The sequence below is a fragment of the Haemaphysalis longicornis genome, unplaced genomic scaffold, assembly GCF_048455015.1.
Source record: "Haemaphysalis longicornis isolate Haplotype H1 unplaced genomic scaffold, Haemaphysalis longicornis Haplotype H1 scaffold_9, whole genome shotgun sequence".
Classification (NCBI taxonomy): Eukaryota; Metazoa; Arthropoda; class Arachnida; order Ixodida; family Ixodidae; genus Haemaphysalis; species Haemaphysalis longicornis.
The window spans coordinates 6202857-6224644 of record NW_027526460.1 but is presented as its reverse complement, the minus strand read 5'-3'; the positions used below and the strand labels follow the sequence as shown (position 1 = coordinate 6224644).

The 21788-nt window shown below is 45.1% G+C and overlaps 1 protein-coding gene across 2 annotated transcripts; it reads right to left on the bottom strand.

Moving 5' to 3' along the window:
- Window positions 1–1950: 1950 nt before the first annotated feature.
- On the bottom strand, window positions 1951–14173 carry LOC144151467 (uncharacterized). 2 transcript variants are annotated; one of them, XM_077682522.1, is made up of 6 exons: window positions 12250–14173; window positions 10517–10586; window positions 10243–10440; window positions 9678–9745; window positions 7979–8057; window positions 1951–2247 (listed from the first exon to the last, which is right to left on the bottom strand). In XM_077682522.1, the coding sequence occupies exons 1-5, from the start codon at window positions 12289–12291 to the stop codon at window positions 8010–8012; spliced, it is 426 nt and encodes a 141-aa protein (XP_077538648.1). In that variant the 5' UTR covers window positions 12292–14173; the 3' UTR covers window positions 1951–2247; window positions 7979–8009. The 2 variants fall into 2 exon arrangements, with proteins under 2 accessions (XP_077538648.1, XP_077538647.1); XM_077682521.1 differs by having other exon boundaries at window positions 1952–2247; window positions 10517–10622; window positions 12250–14167.
- Window positions 14174–21788: the final 7615 nt, after the last annotated feature.

Sequence of the window (21788 nt, the reverse complement as noted above, 5' to 3'; positions counted from 1 at the left end):
ACAAAAATATCGGCGACGTTCTCCAAGGACCACATTCTAGCCGTGAAAGTAACACTTGTCACTGAATCCCAAGATTCCCAACGCGGCAGCCAGACGAGGCAAATATCTTGACTCGCTTTATCGGGAGAAATAAGCACCCGGCACGTTTCTTGCGACGGCTGTAGTAAACAAAAACGCCACCACAAACCAGCTGAGCTTATCTTGAACCGCCACCGTTTATGTCAACGGACATCTTACTAGGACTTGCTGAGCACGAGGACGCGGGTTCAATTCCCGGTCGCGGCGGCCGCTTTTCTGTTGGAGGCGAAAAGCAAAAACGAGCGTGTATACGAGATTTCGCTGCACGTTGAAGATCCCCAGGTGGACAAAATGAATCCGGAGCACACCATTACGGCGCGCCTTATCACCCGCGTTGCGTCGGCGTGTTAAACCCTACAATCAATCGAATCAATCTTACTCGGACTAACAAACAGCTGCTTGGTGCCGCTATTACCCTCAAGGAAGAAGTGCTATGCAAGGAAGTTTGTCTGGACGAGCGGAGGCAAGGTTTTTGAGCGGAAAGATGAAACATGGACGCTGTGAAGATTTGAGGACCTGAATGATCTGGCCAAGAACTGCGTGGGGATCCTGACGCCCAGGCCATTGCGCGATCACTGGGTTTGTGCCATCACGCGGCGCTTTTCCCCTCTCTCCTCCGAAATTCCGGCTCGTCTTGGCGCCTCTGTGTAGAGCCGAGCCGTCTCTCAAACTCTTGCGTGAGGTGAAGCCTGCAGAGACCGTTGCGGCGATAAAACACTGTCACGCAGCGGGCGCTCCGCCCTGGTAGCGGAGCTAACCTCACCTCATTGGTCCGTTTGAACGATGCCCGAACCCGACTCTCGCCGGGGACGCGAACGCGCGCCCTGCGCGGGGGTCCGTTCGGGGAGACGCTTCCAGGACGCCGAAGGCGTTGGCCGAAGGTATGTGACGCTTTCTTTACCAGCCGGCGGCAACTCTGTTGCGCCGGCGAAAGCCCACAAGCCCTTCCGGCTGCGGCCCGTGCCTAAGGCTGCTCCTGTCGCCTCTACGCTTGCATATAGTAAGGCCGTACCTACCACTCGACGATCACGCCGTGCAGTACGCGCCTGTGAGCGAATGGGCCCCGTCTCCCTCGCTGCTGCGAGCCGATCTGGCCAGCACGGCGATGCGCGCGCGCACAACGTGCGCGCACCCCGGAATTTGCCCTGACAGAAGAGCCCACTGGCTCTGCGCCGACGAAACGTGCGCACTTGCGCGTGGCGCCCCATCGCCCCTTTCACCTAACGGGAAGTACGTACGTGTACTGTAAATTGTGTAATTGGGACTGTAAAATATGTGACTAGAATGTTAGTATACACACTAAGAAAAAAAGGAGTCCCTGTGACCCTCTTTGGGGGGTATTTACTTGCCACAGATTTGACTCTTCATCGACCCCTTTCGCAGAGTCACGGTACTCTTATTGAAAGGGGGTCACACGGACCCCGTCGCAGTAGTCACAGTAGAATATGGGTGACTACCTCCTTAGAGTCAGCACTGACTGCCACGAAAGAAAAAAGAGAGTCACGGGACCCCTGCCTGATGATCATCGCGACCCTGTAACAAGAGTTTTGAGGACGCCCCCTTTTAAAGAGTCCCGTGATGCTTATGGCGACAGAGTCGTGGAAGTGTATGGGTGACCTTCCCAGAGATGGTCAGTAATACTGCTGGTGGAATCATTGCAGTATACGTGCAAGTGCAATTTTAGCCCACATGCATGCAGCTTCATGAGCAGTTTCATACAAGTATAGCAAAACAAACCAAAAGTATTTGAAAATATTTTATTAAAGACGAAAGTGATACACATTTGAATGAAAAGCCAGCTTAGGGTATCACAGCTGTTTTAAACCACAAAATAACCAGCAAATAGCGTAAAAATACAGATACGCTAAGCATGTTTTACTGCTTGCTATGGCTTGTTACAACGCAGGTTTGCTAGACTAACAGGCATGATATTAAATCACAAAAACAAGTTTTGTGTTAACCAGCTTTGCATACCTGCTGGCGCAAGGTTAAACTGGTGTGGAAATAAATTGCAATAATTTTTAAAGGCTTCTTTCCTTGTTGCTGTTTTTCTAAGGCAGACTTCTTACACAAGTCCATGAAGTCAATCCAGAAATCTTCACAAGCCGTGCACAAGCGTTGCAAGGTGTCCTCGGGTCCTGGCGTCTCGGACCAGGCCTTGTCTCGGACCTGCCAGAAATATCAATGAAAAGAAATTGAACGATAAGACAAAAGCAAAATGAAATTGTAGCCAGCACAGTAAAATCATCAACAACAGGCTAACTGCCCAGTGCCTGACAAAAGAGAGGGCGAGGAGCACACCTCTTGCCATTACATTTCCTTGCTTCACCATTTGGCTTTTGTTATGAAATGTTTTGTATGAGGGAACATATGTATAATGTATGAAGTCACATATGGACACCCCAGAAATGCAAAGGCTTCAAAAATTATTGCATCCATAAAGAGGATCTGAAAGCTCCAGGGAGGGAGACTAAGAATTTATGAGTGCAAAAGGCTGCTACTCCTCCCTTTTGATGGTATGAAAATATCTATGTAAAGCTTAAAGGCAGCACGAGTAACAAAGCAGTAAGTGAACTGAGACACCTGCTGCAAAACACTGGAGGGGTACAAAGTCTAACTCAAACTGTTCAGTAAAAAGCATGAGGCAAGTTGGTACATAGTTCTTAAAAAGTCGAGTCCATAGCACATGACAAAGAAGATGATAGGACAAGCACTTGCTTGCAACTAAGTTTATTGAGTGCATCGTCTAAAATGACACCCTTTAATAGTGGGCCGCACAATGGTAACAAAGGAATCATAGTGAAGTTTCTAAATATTCAAGCTCATTGCAATACAGGTTCACTGTGCTCCTGTTTTTTATGTAATAAACATCTAAAAGCTCTTAAATCAGTGCTTTAGCTTCTTTGCAGAAGTCAAACTTGGCCCAAGAAAGGCTTGTACTTGCATGATTCGCAATGAGTGGGTACATGCAAAACGCCAAGGGACAAATTGGATACATCGACTTTCCAGATGGGAACGACACATCATAGATTCCCCCCATTCCCTGGGCAAAAACCGCTGGGTGTGCTGCTTGTTGCGCTTTTCTTTTGCTTTTAGGCTTGATAGCAATTTGCCTGAACCTTCTATCTACGCTTCACTGATTAACTTTGACGCTTTTTAATGTTATTCAATACGCTGACTATATTTTCTACTCTGCATGCAATGCCTGCACCCCGTTTCGTTTTTTCCTTCAACAGTTTTTAGCTTAAGTGAAAGCATGAAGCACTAAATAATGCTTACAGTTGTAGTTATCTAGATCACACTTATTACTGATGGAAAAGAAACCTAAGTTGTCAGTACAAAGGGCACCACTGCCTTGTTACGTGCCTCGGTTTCTTCATGTTTTTAGTGGCCACAAGAAAAAATTTTAAACCACTTGTCTATTTGAATTATTGTCAACGCGTTTAGTTTCTGTACCCTGATTTTTTAACTTCTCATATAATTAAATTTGGCACAAAACTTGTTCCAAAGTTTCTAATTCCCTGGATGGGCTTTTCTGCACGAGTTGTGAGCGATGCAGTAAAGCTGACACTACAGCCTTGATGGGACATGCCACAATAATTAGTTTCCCTATCCCAATTTATTGACTTTGGATGTCCAATTTTTTGTTCTCGAACTTCTCATGCACTAGAGGGGCTTCTCTGCACAAATTCAGAGTCATGCAGTAAAGCTGACACCAGCGTTGATTTCAACTCATTTGTTACCGCAGAAAATTGACCAGTTTTTAGGGCTCTAAGAAAACATTTCTTTTTGCTAAATGTGCTGTTTAGGCACATAGTGCAGTGGCAAAAATGCGGATGATTCAACGCCCTTGCTAGCACCAGTTGTGTAATGTTTGCATAAACAATGATCGCAAAAAAAAAAAGAAAAACCCAAATCAAAATTTTGTCACCGTAAAGAAAAATGAAAAAAAAAGAAGTTGTGTATAACAAACCACTAATAGTGGAAAAAATTTAGAATACGCATTTTGAAGGTTTACATTAAAAAATCCTGTCCAAGAAAAAATTCACTAGTGAAAATTAATTTGTCCCCGTGGTCCCCACGTGGTGCTTGCACGCATGGTGCCCGCGTCTCGTGGTGAAGCCGAACATTCATTCCAAAATACACAATTTTGGATGGTTCTCTGAAATGGTTTGATATTATTAGGGGCCCAACTTAGTCCCCACGTGATGTAAAAACATCTTATTAAGGACTACAGCAAGCACCAGATTCACGGCAAGCAAGAGATGCCAAAAAATCCACTTGGAATTTAAAACCAATCTCAGTGGTGCATTTTTGTTGACATTCTGATCATCACTTATCTACCAGAACTTCCACTTGCGGTTTATTGTCATCTTCTGACTCGCTATGGTAGCCCTGCTTGCAGGAATAACTTGCGATGCACCAGAATTGTGCCCAGCAAGCTTTCGCACGGCGAAAAGAGTGCTGCCTAACATTTTCAAAAAGGCACCATATCAAACCTTTTGGAGACTGCCAGAATAGACAGTCGCAGTAAGAAGCAACACTAGACCTCCAAAAATAGCCTCGTACTAACAAAACTGGCCAGTGAACAGCTGGCAGTGTTCAAGGCTGATTGGAAATCTCTACTTGTCTGAGCTGATATCCGATGACTTGGTGTTATTTTTTTAGTTTCAGCTGGAGCTGTTATCGCAAAAGTAGGGCATGAGTGAAGCGATATCACAAAAGGCATTCTTTTTTCGAGGAATAGTAGAGGGCGACGGGGGTGCTATGGCAAATCGGCTTGAAGTTGGGTAACTGCGTAGTAGCACGAAATATTAGGTTTGCAACACACAAACAGAATGAAAACTGCTCGATTCGCGGCCACGGCGGCCGCTTTTCTGATGGAGGCGAAAAGCAAAAACGCCCGTGTGTACGAGATTTCGGCGCACGTTAAAGATCCCCAAGGTGGTCAAAATTAATCCGGAGCCCTCCACTACGGCGCGCCTCATCGCCTGCGTTGCGTCGGCGCGTTAAACCCTACAATCAATCAATCAGGCGCGTTAAACCCTACAATCAATCAATCAGAATGAAAACTGCTGGAAAGTGGCTCAAAATGCCAGGTCTACTTGATACACATGCGGGGAACCTTCAGAAATAAGCTTTCACAAAATAAAACGACCCTTTCTTTGAACCAAAGCTCAGTAGTGGAAAGCTGGTGTCATTTCCAGGTAATTATCATCTGTCACTGCCATCGGATTGCAAAACTGGCAAAATGATTTGGTATTTGGCTTGCTGGAAGACTTTTGGTCAAGAAAATTCCACGGTAATGCAGCATGACCACGAGTCGCATGCTTTTTTATCAAGCGCAGCAGCAACGCTCCCTTCTGAGAAAACATACACACCTCACCTTGCAAAAAACTGCCGAAAATCTCAAGGTTGCCTAAACGTGTAGTGTCTAGACTAACCACCGTGGTACATGAGAAACAACTACAACATCACAAAATCGGCAATATAAAGCACCGATCACCGATCATCAATGCTGTATATTCCTGATATCCATGTTGTCATTTCTCTTGCAACTAACGCATCCCACTGGTTAGTCTAGGCACTGCAGTTTTAGAATCAGTTCTAATTTTCCTGCTCTGGCTACACTGAAATTTCTGACGGTGTTTTTGAGGGTTGAGCAGCATGTGTTGTTTCGATAGGTGCCATGGCTGCTGCGCTGTACAAAAAAGGATGTCACTTGTGGTTACGCAGCATTACCATTAGATTTTTTGATAAAATGGCTCACAGAAGTCAAGTATCAAATGATGTCGTCAGCTTTGCAATCCGACTGCGTTTAAAGGTGAGAACTACCAGAAAATGACACCAGGTATGCACTAGTGAGCTTTGGTTTAGAGGACGGGTAGCTTTTTTTCAGTCAAAGTATTCGTGGATGTCTCCGCATGTCTGACAAGTGCACTTAGCCTTTTCAGCCCTTTTCCTGTCATTTGTTTCATTTCTGCATTGCGCAATTTATATTTGGCACTACTAGACAGAGAACTTCAACCCGATTTGCCTTAATGCCTTCGTTGCCCACTACTTTCCTCAAAAAAAAGCATGCCGTTTGTGATTTCACTTCACCCATGCCTTACTTGTGCAATAAGAGTTCCAGTTGAAAGTCAATTGATAACCTCAAGTCATCGGACATCAGTTAAGACAAGGAGAGAGCTTAAAATTGGCTTCAGTTTTGATTCTGTACGAGGATATTTTCGGAGGTCTAGAGTTGCTCCTCAGTAGAACTACATATTCTGACAGTCTGCCACAAGTTTGGTATTGTTTGTTTTCTAAAATGTTAGGTGAAGGTGCAATGCAGGAGGCTCATAGAGCTGAACGCCTTTTTCATTTGTCACGCAACAGTTACTCGGGGATAGCTAGCTGGGCACTGCTCCAGTGCATCGCACCTCATTCCTGAAAGCAGGGTTAGAAAAGTGAGCCAGAAGATTATAACAACCAGCAAGTGAAAGCTTCAACAGGTGCATGATAGTAAACTGACAGTGAACGAGTTTTGTTTTCAGCCCCAAGCAGTTTTTGTCCTATCCCGAATTTTTACCTTACCATTAATGCGATGTCAACCATTGACAAGATGTTTCTACATCATGTGGGGACAAATAGTGCCTCTAATAATGCCAATCCACCCGATTTTTTTCAGTAAACTATCCGAAATTGCATATTTTGAAACAGAGGCAGGGCTTCACTGCAGAACGAGGGCACCACACATGGTAACATGTTTTTCATATCTGACAAATTGTACTGGACAACTAAACTTTTTTCCAAGATGTGTTTTTTATGTTTGGCAAAAATTATACTCCAAACTTTTTAAACTATTTGCGAACTGATATACACAACTTATCCATATTTGCAACGTTTGGCCAAAAACTGATTTTGTTAATTTGCGAATCTGCTCTTGTTGGAAAGGGCATCGAATAATCTGCATTTTGAGCTGATGCAGAATGTGCCTAATCAATATGTTTACACAAAAATGTTTTGTTAGACCCCAAAAATTGGTAGACTTTCTGCGATAAAAAGAAAGTTACCGCCCTGTCTGCGTGCCATATTCCAAAGTCTATTCTTAGCAGATATCAGCGTCAACGCCAGAAGTACTGTACTTAGCGAGCATCGCAATGCATACGGCAGCTTCTGGATTTTCGGGCCGTCTCGAGCGTTTTGATGTTCGGGACAGGTTTTAGTAGTAGGAAGCATCGCTTCATTCACAGAAAAAGAATTACCTTTAAACTCTAGCTTTAATCAGCTGTCATGAGACAAATTCAACCAAGCTATTTTTCTTAGAAAACTGTTACTAAAGACAACTGTTTTTCTAGTGGCTCATTTTATTCATGACTATGTTGGCTGAAGTTGTTGAAATTGCAACTGTGTGAGAGCTTTTTATGAGTTGAATATGGGAGCTTTAACCTAATTGCTTGTAGTATTAGCATGACTAGGCCGATCTGGAAGACCATTTCGTGAGAAACGAGCGTTATCACTGCCAAAATAGCTGAAAAATACAAAACCCACCCACACATCAAGATATTCATTGATGCCAGGGTCCCTATGGGAAATTTAGGAGGTGTGTCACGGTGTCACAGTGGTGGCGTGGTTATCAGACCAGGTAGTTGTTTTGAAGGTTGGTAGCTAGTAGCTCACAATATGCCTTTTTTTGTCTGCTTCTTCGGGTTTTTTTTTTTTAAGATTATTCGGAGCGAGATTATAGAGAAATCGATAGATGATTTTTGAAGACTGGGAACGATTCCAAGAAATTTAAGCAATTTCGCTGACACAACCGTTTTTCTAAAAATTCTAAAACCACACAAAGAAGCAACACTCAGTTTTTCCAAAGCTCCTGCGAAGTGATTTCATTAAAAGTAATTACTGCTGTACTTACCAGTGCTTCTCTGAAGGCTTCGACACCACTTTCATTCAGCAAAACAGGCCGCAGGACAGTGTATCCACCCCTCTTGCATCTAATGATAAAAAAAAATACATATCACTGACATGGAAATTAATAAGATGTGGGGGACCAACAAAATAGTATAGAGGAGGCCATAAGGAAAAATATCCACAGGGCTCCAGCTTAACAAATGCAATGTGGTAATTGCTACGTTCCTCATATTTTCACGGTGTATTAACAATTGCTTTATTATCAGGGTCTCTACTTCCGCACTACTTTCATTTAGCAGTATTAGAAGTGGAACTGGATTACAAGTTTGTGAAAAACGCGGAATTGCTGTAAACACACAGATGACAACGTCAGCACTGTTTCTGCAGCAAGCAAGCAATAACACATGCAGTAAAGGGTCCATAAAGACTGAATACAGCTTTGTTTAGTTTGAAAGAACTAGCTTTTCAGTACTCACTCGGCTCCCTTCCAAGCCGGAAATACATTAGTCAGAAATACGCAAGCAACACAGAATATTTTCAAATTTCTCACTGAGGCTTTGGCATGAGAGACGCAATATGGGCTAGCACTAAAAAATGTCGACAGACAAGAGTCTTCTGCCGGCCCTGCTACATTAGAGTGGCGCTTCTCCACCACGTCTTCTTAGGTGTTTTCCTAGCATTTTCTGGGCATGTGTTCGCTTCTAAACTTCACTTCACATCAGACTACTGCCCTGGTCAATGAAGGGAGGAAAACTGCTTCTTCCTGTGTTGTGGCCCACAAAAATGATTAAACATATCAGATGTGCAATATACATAGCAAAAGTTGCCGCAAGTGAAGACAGAAGCCGCACCGCACATAGTGAACTCCGTCTGGAACAACTTCTATCTAGCCTGATAATTTTACTTAGATTTTGTTTCGACGGTAGGCCATATTTGGCCCCTCGCACCAATTTGAGCCCTCCGGGAAGGCGTTGTTGCACTGTTCCCTTCAAGTTTCCATTCTTCTATTGCTCCCTTTGTCAATTTCTGCTCTTAAGGCTGACCAGCCCTCCTTTTCTTCTGTCCCCTATTTTACCCTCTCCCAGTCTCCTTTGCCTTTGTGCTATCGAGAATAACTGGTTTGCATGTTTTCATTTATGTTGGTTACATTGCTCACAAAACCGGAGGGTGGAAAAAAAACTTTTCCGAACTAGTGTTTGCCGTGCTCGGCATTATTTTAGTGTAATACTGGCTTGAGGAAGCTTTGTCCACTGATCAAATCTGTCTGAATATTCAAATCCTGGTTAGGGTTTCTACAGCTGTTGTATGAAGGTTTCGACGTATTCATAGTATTTCAGGATTTCTTCACCTGCTTTTCTCAACGGAATTGGCGGTGGCCAATTTTTGGGCCAGAACGTTTCGCGTGGAATGACCCATTAGTATTATGAAGCTTTGGTTTTTTTATGTGAAGCCTTTGGTGCGCAAACAAAAAGCACAAAACTGACACAACCTCTCTGGGAATAAAAAAGAAGTGACACCAAGGTTCAATTTTTAACAATTTTCACAGCATTTTAACATCCAAAGATGCCTTCGTGCAATAACAGTAGCTAACCGTTATTTGGAATTAATTTGAAATCAACAATATTTATGCGATCTCTAGGAGAGCAAATGGTGGTTACGAGCTGAACTGAAAGAACTAAGATAGAGACAAGTGTAATACAAACCTCCAAAAAGGCAAAGTACCCCGTGAGCATGGACATCCACAGGACTTGAGGATTAAGAGCAGCCATACCTGATAGAGCCAAAGGTGAAGGCAAAAAGTAAGGGCAGGAGCAGTTGCAACAAATGACAATTTTACACAGACGTCAACCGCACAAGCAATTCGAAGTCTTAAGGGCGTCCAAAGCAGGCACAAGCAAATTTTATATCCCCTGAAACCTACTACAAACCCGCATAACCTCACACAGCCATGTCGATGAAAATCTGCAGCCCTGCAAGATTTTACCTGCTGTTATGACATGTTTCAAATGCTGGGTCTTTCCATGCCAAACAGCCAAGTGTGTGGTGCTTGACACTCTAACCTTTCGGGAAAAATTAATTGTTGATGCGAAGATTCTCTTGGCCTTGCAGGAGTGTGACACGTTCACACGGAACTCGGGAGAAAGGGAACAGAATGAGTTACAATGGCGAACGGTGAAAGGGAAACTTAGCACCAAACAAGGACACAAGGGTCAACGTGCAGCCCCCGAAATCTAGTTCAAGCGAAGAGAAAAACGGAAATGCTCTCACCAACACAAGAAGCCCCATTCAGCGATGTGTGCCGCGGGTCATCGTTGGTCCAGGTTGCAGCAGAGCATTGGCCCCCGAATGCATGTACTGCTCGGACAAAGCAGCACAGGCAGCACCACGCCCTGCGTGGCAGGTGTGGTGATCCATCCTGGGCCGTGGCCACCAACTGCGGCCAGGTGTAGAACCGAGCCCGGTTGTCTGCAAGCCAACTCGCTCGTCTGGAACCTCTGGTACACAGAATCCGCAGGCCCATCTCCAGTCCTGGTTAGCTCACCAGCTTCAGAGTCCTCTGGTTCCGCGATCGGCCTCCACCCGAACCTTGTTCCTTGCTTGAGCACCTCCTCCTTAATTAATGTAGACAAGCTGATGTGTTTATGGCTCTGAAATACAGTACATACAAAATATAACGAGAGGGAAGATGAAGACTCGGTTGCTGGCTAGTTGAAAGACTGCGCAAAAGATGAGGGTGACAGGAAGAGCGCTGAAGCATGTCTACTTGTGCAACACTGGTCTGCACGCTGGAGTAATGCCCAAGTGACAACATGTCTGGCAGACAATAATGATGCAAACAGGCGACTCACTAAATACAGAAAGTACACTCTGAGTGTGTGATCAGGACATGTAATATTTTGCACAGCTTTATGTCGGGCTAATTGGTGTAAGCTTTTGAAGGAAAATTGCTCTTGTTACGATCACAGAGACGGGCACAAGAAAAACGTCTGCTTTCACGAGAAGATGGCGCCGTCTACTCGTGAAATTGTACGTAGTTTTCTTGTGTCCGTCTATGTGATCATAAAAAGCACAACCTACCTTCAAAAGAATATTTAGCATGCTCCAGGCTTCTTTTGATGCCTATATTAAAGGATTCATTTTGCATTGGTGCCTATTTTCTTTACCTGCAAATATCGCGCGAACGTGACAATACATGCCAATATGTCATTCATAATGGCTTTTCCCCATAAAAAGGACACTAAACGGTCCCAACAAGTTTGCCTATATGGGCAGACCAGTGTTAAAAATGACGCTGCACCAAAGGCATTTCACGAAACGTCAAAGAAGAAAACTACAGAATAAAAAGGGAACACTTGACACACTTTTGAATAGCCTGTCATTGCAAACTAGCGCCGTGTATTACAGAATTGTACCGCTCCGCCCAACAGTCAAGTGGTTTTCTGCGACCGACGGTGCAAAAAGCAGCCGTTTGACAGCGAACACAACAGTAGAGCTAGAGACAAGCTTGACGTGGGCTAATGGACGAGGGCAAAAGGAGGGTGTGCTGAAGAATACGGACGGCATGAACAAGTTAGAACAGGCGCCTCGCAGGCGCTGTAAAATACCCCTCCTCCCCACACACACACCCCGAGACTTAATTCCCTGCGAGGCCACATGTCCGCCTTTCACCTCCAATTTCCACGTATCTGAATTCTGTGCCCCTGTGAACTCTACGTGAACTCAAAGACGGGCTTCGTCATTAGCTCGTGAAGCTTGGCAACGTCAGGCGTTGTGGAACTGCCGTACTCGCTCGCTGGCGCGCGGCCCGAACTCTCTCTCCGTGTCCTGCATTTGCATACTATTTTCTCCCCCTTGCACATTGCAAATTCTCATCTGTTTAACTACATTTCCTGCGTCGTCACCTCTTGCCAACTTTTTTTTCCCGACAACGCCGCCAGCACACGGTCAACGCGTACGCTGTAGGGGCGCGTTGGCGAGCGAGTACGGCCACAGAACAGGGAGTACGGCAGTTTCACGACGCATATCGCGGCCCGCAGACCGCGAGCAGCCGCGAGGAAGGGCGGTCGCGGCGGCGGCAGCCGGTCTCGCGAGCGCGATAGCTTAGAACAGTCTCAAATAGGGAGGAGGGGGCGGCGAAGGAGAGATTTCACAATGCTTACGAGGCGCCAGGCAGCAAGCAAACAAGCACAGCATATGCAACTTTTTCGGCATGTGTCCGGAAAGCTAACCGAGACAACTATTTCACTTGGTATTATTAGCAGGGACAGTACTCACGTGAAAAAACACGATGACACAGCCTTTGTTCCGGCTTCGCATTCAACCGTAGCACGCCGTCGACTTGCCGAACTGAAGAACTCTAGTAGACGATTTCAGGCGGTGCGCAATGAATTCCGCACAGCAAATTTCATACCGGTGTCACGCCGTTTCCATCCCGCAGCGGTTTTTATACGCGAATTCGACAAAAATGCGTCAACTCGCCCCGCTGCCTTCGCGCCATTCCTCCATGTTCGCGCCACTCACTGGCTTACTCCACTTGGCTCGCAGTGGATTCTATTGATTCGCGTTGTCTAAAATATTTGCATTTGTATTCTTGTTATTGAGTTTTAAAGCACACGCTAGACAAAAGAAATCTGTTTCTGGCAGGAACTTTTTATATGTGTACGTTTTACGTAATGTACAGAAGTTTTTATAAAACGAACGCAAATCAGTCACGTGACTACTTGGCGGCTTTTTTAAACGCACTAAAAGAGGCGACGCTCGCACACAGGTTCAAATATATAATAATTGTGAGCAACATGCATTAATCATTTAAATAAAAAGATTGTCGCAATATGAAGTAGTTTTTATTGAATAAAAGCAACTACAAGTAAGGATTTGAATGACTAACACTTGAATTCTGCTTTTTGGTCGGGCAGCTTGGTGTAAGTTTACACGACATCTGAACCCAGAGCTCTGTACGCGCGCAAGTGCGATGCCTTACATCGATATGTACTTAATGTACAAAAGTACTAGGGGCACATGAAGCAGTGAACATACTGCTTAATTGGTAAAACGCGAATGAGAATAACATCTGCAGTAAAGTAGGCTTTGTTGCACGACAACGAAGCTTTGCAAGAAAGCAGGCACGCAACATCGTGCATAGAGAGGCTGAATTGTAGAGCAGCAGAATTGTGGCGCAAAAGCTAGTTACGTACACGCCACACGTCCTGATATTCTCCCGCCTATTTTGTAGGGTTCCTGAGAAGGCCATTTAGTTGCGTAGCAATATATATTACGAAGCATAGTTTTATTCGTGTTCTTATTCGCAGAGCGTTATCCGGTGCACAGTTGGCAATGTTTTTAACGTAAAAAATAGACAACCCATTTAAATCATATACAGAAGCAATGTCAATCATACTTTCTGCTTATTTCATCAACATTGAACAGCATTGCAGTAAAGACTTTAATTCGTATATATTAAGTATATTGTATGATTGTTACATGTGGTTTCTATGCAATGTTAAAATATTTGCTAGTCTTTGCGCACTTTAGCATTTCCATTCTCCCATAGTTACCGACAATTGTAAGAACAAAATAATTTGGCTACCACAGGTATGGTATGTATTGTATATGATTGCTTTCTGATACGACATATTCAAAAATATTGTTAAAGTGAACCTCTCTATGCCCACTCATGGCGCTTTTACGGCTGTACGCACTGCAGGAAAGCCAGCTTTATCAAATGGGAGGGCTTACGGTGGTGATGATGATGATAAACTCAGCGCAGGAAAGCCAACTTTAAACAATGGGAGGGCAAATTGTGGTGTCGTTGATAAAACGCGAAGTAGGAAAGCCAACTTTACAAATTTGGAGGGCACATATTGAAAAAGAATAATAAGAAGACGAAGAGGAGCAGGATGAAAAAGGCGAAGCTTTCTCCGATACAAATGAAAAGTCCACACTCCTATCCGCCAAAGTCCAAATCAATGACAACACTGAGCTAACCGAAGCAGCATATTCAAATGACCCAATTACACTCTAAAAATCATAATCACCCCATTAGCTTAGCTCAGCACTTTGCATTGTGGACTTTGCGTTTGTATCGTAGAAAGCTTGGCGTTTCAACCTTGTGTGTTCCATAAACAGCGTTAGATTTTTTATGCTTTACAGTCCTAGAAAATCAAATTTTGTACCGTTTGCGCAGAAGCGGACAAAGTCACGGCACACACACCTGTGTGCCCTTACTTTTCGTGTTTTTGTATCTGCGCCACTAAATCTTGCAATACGGTATCAACAAACCTAAGTATCACTGTGGAAATTCAATCAGTCAATAAATATATGCTAAAAATGCTGTTTACCCGTGACTCCCATTGCAAAGTGCAAGGGTCCCGTGACCCCTCCCTGTTTTAAAGAGGGTCGTGGAGCGTAAAAGAGAGTCTTAGTAGAGTCTAAGGGAGTCATTGCAGCGACGACTCCCTTTGGACTCTCTTTTTTTTTAGAGTGTAAAATAAACGTCTTCCCTCCGTGCCCTGGGCATATCCCTTTGTCGCCCCTTTCTCCACCTGCCCAACAGAGGCGGTGTTAAGTTGGCGCGACGGCGTTGCAGTATCGTGAGCGTGCTCAACTAGCTCGAACCCACGGTGGTTCCTCGCGGTGTGCATGAATGCCTGCCTTGTTCAAAGCTAGCGTTATGCATATTGTGAGGTAGAGACACCACAACTGAAAAAATTAAAGCCGTACAATTCAATGTGAAATCTGTCCGAAGAGCACAGCAGTGATCCGCCATAATTGGCTGCAGCGACGTTATCCGTTCACTGCTGCCACCCAATGCATTTAAAATTTCCCGCCTTCGCAGTGCTCGCGCGTCCCCTGCCCGAAACAGCGCCAGCGGGAGTTCTGTTCTTTTTGCGCTATTGCTTTATTTTGTATGCTGCAGCTGGTTTGCGTCATTCCGAACGCGTAATTTCTTCCTTGCGCGGCTGGAGCCTTTCTGCGGCATTTCGAACGCTCCATTTTTTTCTCCCGCGGCTGGAGCCTTTCTGCGGCATTTCGAACGCGCCATTTTTTTCTTGCGCGGCTGGAGCCTTTCTGTGGCATTTCGAACGCGCCATTTTTTTCTTGCGCGGCTGGAGCCTTTCTGCGGCATTTCGAGCGCGCCACCTTTTTCTTGCGCGGCTGGAGCCTTTCTGCGGCATTTCGAACGCGCCATTTCTTTCTGGCGGGGCCGCTTTTTTCGCTGTACCTGCAGTTTTCTCTGCGCTAAATAACAGGGAGATGTATGACAAGCGCCAGCGGTTCACGAGGTTTGAACGGTTATGACTATTTAAACCGCGGTGTTTTCGAAGCCTCAGCGTGACTCCCTTACTCCGGCACAGAAGGCTATACTTGGGTCCGTTATCTCGCTGCTGCGCCGTCTGATTCCGGCAGTCGCATCGATCGTTAGCGAGCTAAGACGACAAGGCGAACCCATTAAGCGCTCTGCACTTAAAAAGCGCCACCCAGCGAGAAATATGCTGAAACAGCGGAGCTGAGATTCTCTTGTGTCGGCTCGAACGACAACCGTGCGAGACCAAGAACGGCAGCGCCACTGCCACGCAAATTCTACGGTTCGTGCGAAAGAATCGGTACCTAAACTTCAGCGGCAGGAGGCTACCTCTCCCTTCCTTCGGGGAGGAGGATCCGCCCCTAAGAGACCATTGCGCCCTCTACCGGTGTGTCTGGGAACCGGTTTCTGCGAAGCCGCTGTCATCGGGACCACTTCGCCCTCTATTGGTGGATTCGAGAACTTGCTCGACCTACAACAGCTCCAGTGTTAAAAGGCTTGTGTCTGATTGGTTATGGTTGACGCTTCAGAAGCACAGGGAGCGTGGGTTCTGCCGAATAATTTTGTTTTTAAGATTCTAATTTTAAGATTTTAATTTTGTTCAGCTGCGCATGTGCACTGGTACCAGCGACGCCAAAAACGCGGCCGCTCTAGCGGGGGAGAAGACACGCGGAGGGAGGGACGCCGCCCGTATTAAGCCATTGATAACGGTCTCCGTAAAAGCTGTATTAAATTCAAAGCCTAACAAAAGGCGTCACGCTCCAAGTAGTTATACCGTGAATTGCGCAGGCGTAATTCGCTCGCCCTCACGCGCCACACTTACAGGCGCCACCGAAGCGTAGTGAAATTTTCTCCTAGCAAAAACGCCCGTGTGTACGAGATTTTGGCGCACGATAAAGATCCTCAGGTGGTCAAAATTAATCCGGAGCCCTCCACTACGGCGCGCCTCATCGCCTGCGTTGCGTCGGCGCGTTAAACCCCACAATCAGATCAGATCAGAAATTTTCTCCTTTTAAAGCCTCGCATCGTGTAATACCGCTCGTTTCTTCAACTATAGCAGCTATCCTCAGATTTCCCCGCTTTCTAAGATTCTCTTTCCCATTAATCTAAAACTTGCACCAAGCGGGATGTAGACGGAAGGCGGGAAGTTCAAACGATTCCGTGTTCAAACGAAACCTTGATTCTATGTGACGGGCTGTATTATACAAAGAGACATAATACGCCAGGCGATGGGGAGGCGCCTGCGCAATAAAATTCTACGAGAACTTATAAAAGAAATTTGTACAATGGAGCTTTAACCACCACACCCCCTCTTTTCCTTTGCTTTCGTAGCCCCAGAACAGCCTCCTTACTTCGGGACAACCTCTCCCTCCGGCCACCTCTTCGCCTCCGGCGCTTCATAGGTTGATATAAGGCAGCGTATATTCCCCCTGGAAAAATGTCTTCCGGGCAGTGCATTTGTGTAATAGCTAAGCCAACTTCAGGAAGGTCACTGTAAGCTCGTTCTTTGTAAGCCGGCGTTCCCACATTGTGGGTTGCGCACTGAAACCTACTCGTAGAGAAAAAAGATAGGCGGCAACGGGCGCGAACGCGGCGAAAGGGGACCACCGACGACGATGTGGCCGTGGACGCCAAGCGTAAAGCCCGTTCTGCATGGTGCGAATTTACCTGCGAATTCGCAGCTGCGGCGCCGCTCGTGCGGCAAAACGACCTTTCTTCGTAGCTTCGGCAGCAGCAAAAATAGATAACATATGTAGCGGCTTACTAAACCACTTGACGGCAAACCTATAGACCGGATCAACGGGCCATGGAAAGCAGAATGACGGGAGGGACGTAGGAAAGGAGCTTCCTATATCAGAGGACAAACTCGAGCAGAAGATGTCACAGTTCAAATAAAGAAAACAATTAAAACAGTTCCACTCAACGTGAAAGCTGTCGATAGTGTAAAGCAGTGGCTCGCCACAGGGGCTGCGGTGCCCTTCTCAGCTCTATGCTACCACCCCTCACGACCCTACCTTCTTTGTCTCACTCGTCTTTCAATGAACTGAACGGAGCTTTGTTCAATGCAATTCAATTTTCCCCCCTCCGCCGTGCTCGCGCACCTTTTTTTGGGACAGCTCTCATCCTTTTCTTTATCTCTTGTTTCTTGTTCAGCCGGGAACCGCAACAGGGGGAGTTCTGTTTGCTTTCATCTCACATGTGCTGGAGCCTTTCTGCGCCGTCTGGAACGCGTCGTTTTTAAAGGCGATAATCTTTTTTGGGCTACTTAAACACGAAAATTTCGTCTGTCTGTCTGTATGTATGTCTGTCTGTCTGTCTGTCTGTCTGTCTGTATGTATGTATGTATGTATGTATGTATGTATGTATGTATGTATGTATGTATGTATGTATGTAGTAGAACTTTGAAGATGGTAGAGAACACAAGAGAAGAAAAACTTCGAACAAGGTAAAAGCACGATTGTGGCCTACGTTTCAGCAAAGAGAACTTGCTTTCCTCAGGGCTTTCCTCATGTATGTGTGTATGTGTGTATGTATGTATGTATGTATGTATGTATGTATGTATGTATGTATGTATGTATGTATGTATGTATGTATGTATGTATGTATGTATGTATGTATGTATGTATGTATGTATGTATGTATGTATGTATGTATGTATGTATGTATGTCACTCGCTTCAGTCACCCGGCCAAAGTGAAACATAATCTGCGCAATACACCAAATCTAAACATCTAAGAACAGTGGCAATGTTCATACTTGTCAAAATTGTTGAACGAGCACAAAAAATTACGCAAATATGAGGTAAGAAATCAATTCATAAATAATAATTGCAGTGTTCCTTTAGTAAAAAAATGCAGGGATGCTTGATTTTTGCGATAGCAAATGCAATACTACATCCACCGCAGAAAAAAAAACTCACTCCTTCGCCTGCTGTCGCCCGCGCCACCATATCTTTTGTCAGAATTTTAAGAAATCAAATGGCAGCAGTAACGAAAGGTTCCATTAGATAGGCTGCATGTTCCGCTTGGAACGCACGAGGAGCAGGGCAACGTGGTTCTAAAAACGCTGTAGTAGGGCGCCTCGATTCACGCGCGTCCACGCGTCGTCGGAAGCGCTGGCGTCGAGGCACCCGACCTTGAGCAGTCGATCGCCGTAAATCTAAATTCAGTTGAGCGAATCTCTAGCGTGTTTATCTTGGGAGGAGCGAGACGATGAGAGGAACAGCATTAGAGGTGACGGGGAAAGAGAAGGGGGGCATTTACTTGGCAGGGGCGCCAGATGACTATCGTCTTTCGTCGACATTTGCAACGAAAAGAGCAGATACGCGGCCAATTTTTTTTTTTCCTCGCCGGCCACTTTTATCGCTTACTATCGAAAAAACCGGCACAATGAGCATTCATAAATAAGAGAACTGGTTGCTGGGCGTGTGGGTTTTGGTCTGAGAACATACTGAGTAGCGCAAAGAAACACACATAAGAAAGAGGAGACACGGTAGCGCCTGTCCCGTGTCCTCTTTCTTGTGAGTGTTTCTTTGCGCTACTCAGTATGTTCTCATTCCTAAATAAATGGACGCGGATACGTCCGGTTAGCTACATATATTTTGCCTCAAATGTACCGGCAGTTTTCTTTGCGCTAAATAATGGGCACATGTACGACAAGTGACAGTGGTTCGAGGAGTTTCGAACTGTTCTGCTTATATGAACCTCTTGTTCACGTATCCTCTTAACGTATGTCCAGAAGGCTGAATCGAGGGGCAAGCGAGTATCATTTCGAAGCCTCCGTTTGGGGGCGTGATTGCTGTGGCTAGGTAGCGAGACAGCGGACGAGCTACGAAGACAAGTCGGGCACCTAACGAGCTCTGCGCTTGAAAGAAATGGACTTGAGCAGACCATGCAGTGAGGCGAAATGACAACGGTTGGACCACCAGGGTAGCAGAGTGGATAACGAGAGACGGTTCTAGAAGACGGGGAAGGCCAATAACTCGATGAAGAGAATAAATAAGGAAATTAGGAGGCAAATCATGGACTCGAGCGGCGCACGGCAGGGCTGGTTGGAGGTCTTGGGAGAGGCCTTCGTCCTGCAGTGCGCCTAGTAGGCTGTTGTTATTGTTGGTGATGATGATGCTTAATATACGTGCTTGGAGATTTTAATACCACAATTGTTATTATTGTCGAGTGAACAGGCGGCACGCGCAGGCGACCGAAGAATACATGGGAAGGAAAAGCAGGTACAGGAATTTATATCAGAATAGGATAAAAAATCCAGGGAAGCTTGCACTCATGCGCAACAATTGAATCGCGAAGCCGTTGTAGGTGAGCATTGACGGATTTCGGTAGCACGCCCTGCCTTTCGGTTCGCGGCCTCTTCCTTGGCCACGCGAACTGTCAGCGGCCGGGCCATGCCGAGAACTGCGAAGGCGTTCCGGGCGAGGTCTCTTGTACGATGCTGAGCGCATGCGCACGCTCCTCTCGAGTGTTGCGGCGGCCGCTACCACGTGGCTCTCCGGCGTAGAGTGGTTAATGCGACATGCGCGACGCCTACGCGATAACGTTCCTCTAGGGGAGTTTTCGGAGCGCACGAACCCCCAAGTTACGGCCGGTAACAACAGCTCCGCCGTTAAAAAAGCGCTCTCGGAATAAAGCGGGTGTGGGGATACCGGGAATCAGCGGTTGGTGATGACTGGGACGAACCTGCGTTGTCAGGAAGACGCCAACTGGTTAATTAGTATAATTATTATGAAGAGCGCAATGACCGCAGCGCCGGTGACGACAATTATAATCCTTTGCTCCAACGCAGAGTTCTTTTTCAGTACTCAGTACTGAAATTCTGGCACTACATGACATATATAAAATAACAAACTTATTCACGAACTTTATCGTAATATTGTTGCAAACACTAGGACGTTCTGCAGAAAACCTTTTATTTGTACGCTATAGATTTGCCTTTCTTTTGCACGATTGTCTCAACAGGCTTTAAGAACATCCTCCTGCTCATTACTACAATAAATGTTGGTCTCTCTCTCTCAACAGCTTTAAAGGTAACATATTCGATAGTAGTAAATATTCTATAGTAGTAAAGACTCTATATTCTTTTCTATATCCTATTAGCCAGCCTTGAAAAGTGCTGCCCGGTGAAGTTAATTTTAATAAAAATTGTACATTAAAGCATCGAGTGTAGCCAACAATGTTTTTTTGGATGGCCAAGTAAGGGCACATTTCGGTTTAGAAAAATAAGCAAATATAAACTGTCTTACTATTATAGAAGTAGAAAAGACTGCGAATTCCGATGTCGCAACTTGGAAATCAGACGGATATTCCAGACAGAGAGGACTGGATCACCATTTTCTCGCGTTGAAAAAGATTCTGTAGTAGTAAAGTAAGTGGTAATATTCTATATTAGTGAAAACTTTTTATATATTGTATTACTCGTGGTGTTGTATTCTGTATTTATTACTTGTAATATCGTATTGTATATTGTATTTTGTTTTGTTTTTATTGAAACAGATTTTTCGATGTGTTTTCAAAGAAACATTTTGAAAAATTTTTAAAAGAAAGGTGAAACCTATTGTATGTTTTTTCCCTTTTTCAACATTTAAAAAAATCTATCTCAACGCGAGAAAATGATGATCCAGTTTTCGCTGTCTGGAATATCAGTCTGATTTCCAAGTTGCGACAACGGAGTTCGCAGTTTTTTTTTTCTAATTTTATTTAATAAGGCAGTTTATATTCACTTATTTTTCTAAACCAAAATACGCCCTTACTGGGCCATCCATAAATTTAAAAAAAAACAATTGCTGCTGCACTTGAATGCTGTAATGTACAATTTTTATTAACATTAAATTCACCGGGCAGCACTTTTCAAGGCTGGCAGCTGCGCTCCCTGTGTTAGGCGTGCAAGTTACCTCGGGCCCAAGCCACTCTCTCCTGAGCGGAAGCTATTCTCTTAACGCACTCATTGCGTGACGCTATGGGCCGTTGAAACTGAAAATTTCCTGATGTCCTACACAGAAAGAGGTTTTCGTGTTAAGAGATTTCAGCTTCCTCCATATATTTCTGTTGCTCTGCTCGTAATTCGCACTTCTTTTATTTTCTTTGGGTACGATGTCGTTGAGTTCCCCACTGTCATCGTATACTCTTACGAAAGGGGACTACCCAAATTGCGTCAAGTGAGGGCGGAACACACTTGTAATTCTTTTCCTCTTCACGCGACGAAGCCATTGCCGATGTGTAAGAACTCTAAACGCAGGGTGAATTGACGTCTACGAGCCGCGGAAAGAATGTAAACGAAGAAATAAAAATGACGCTTTCTGCTTCGGAACTGCGGACGCGCTGGTGAACAGCAGTGACCTGACGGCGCGAAAAACGCATCATCTTATGACGTCCGGTGCGAGTTTACCTTAACTCCACTGCAGGCTCAGTGCCGCTGTCTACCGACCGAATACTTTTTTTGAGCTTACTATAGTCTACGCTCACGTTTCACAGATTGACGCAGACGAGCCCAACTCCATGCC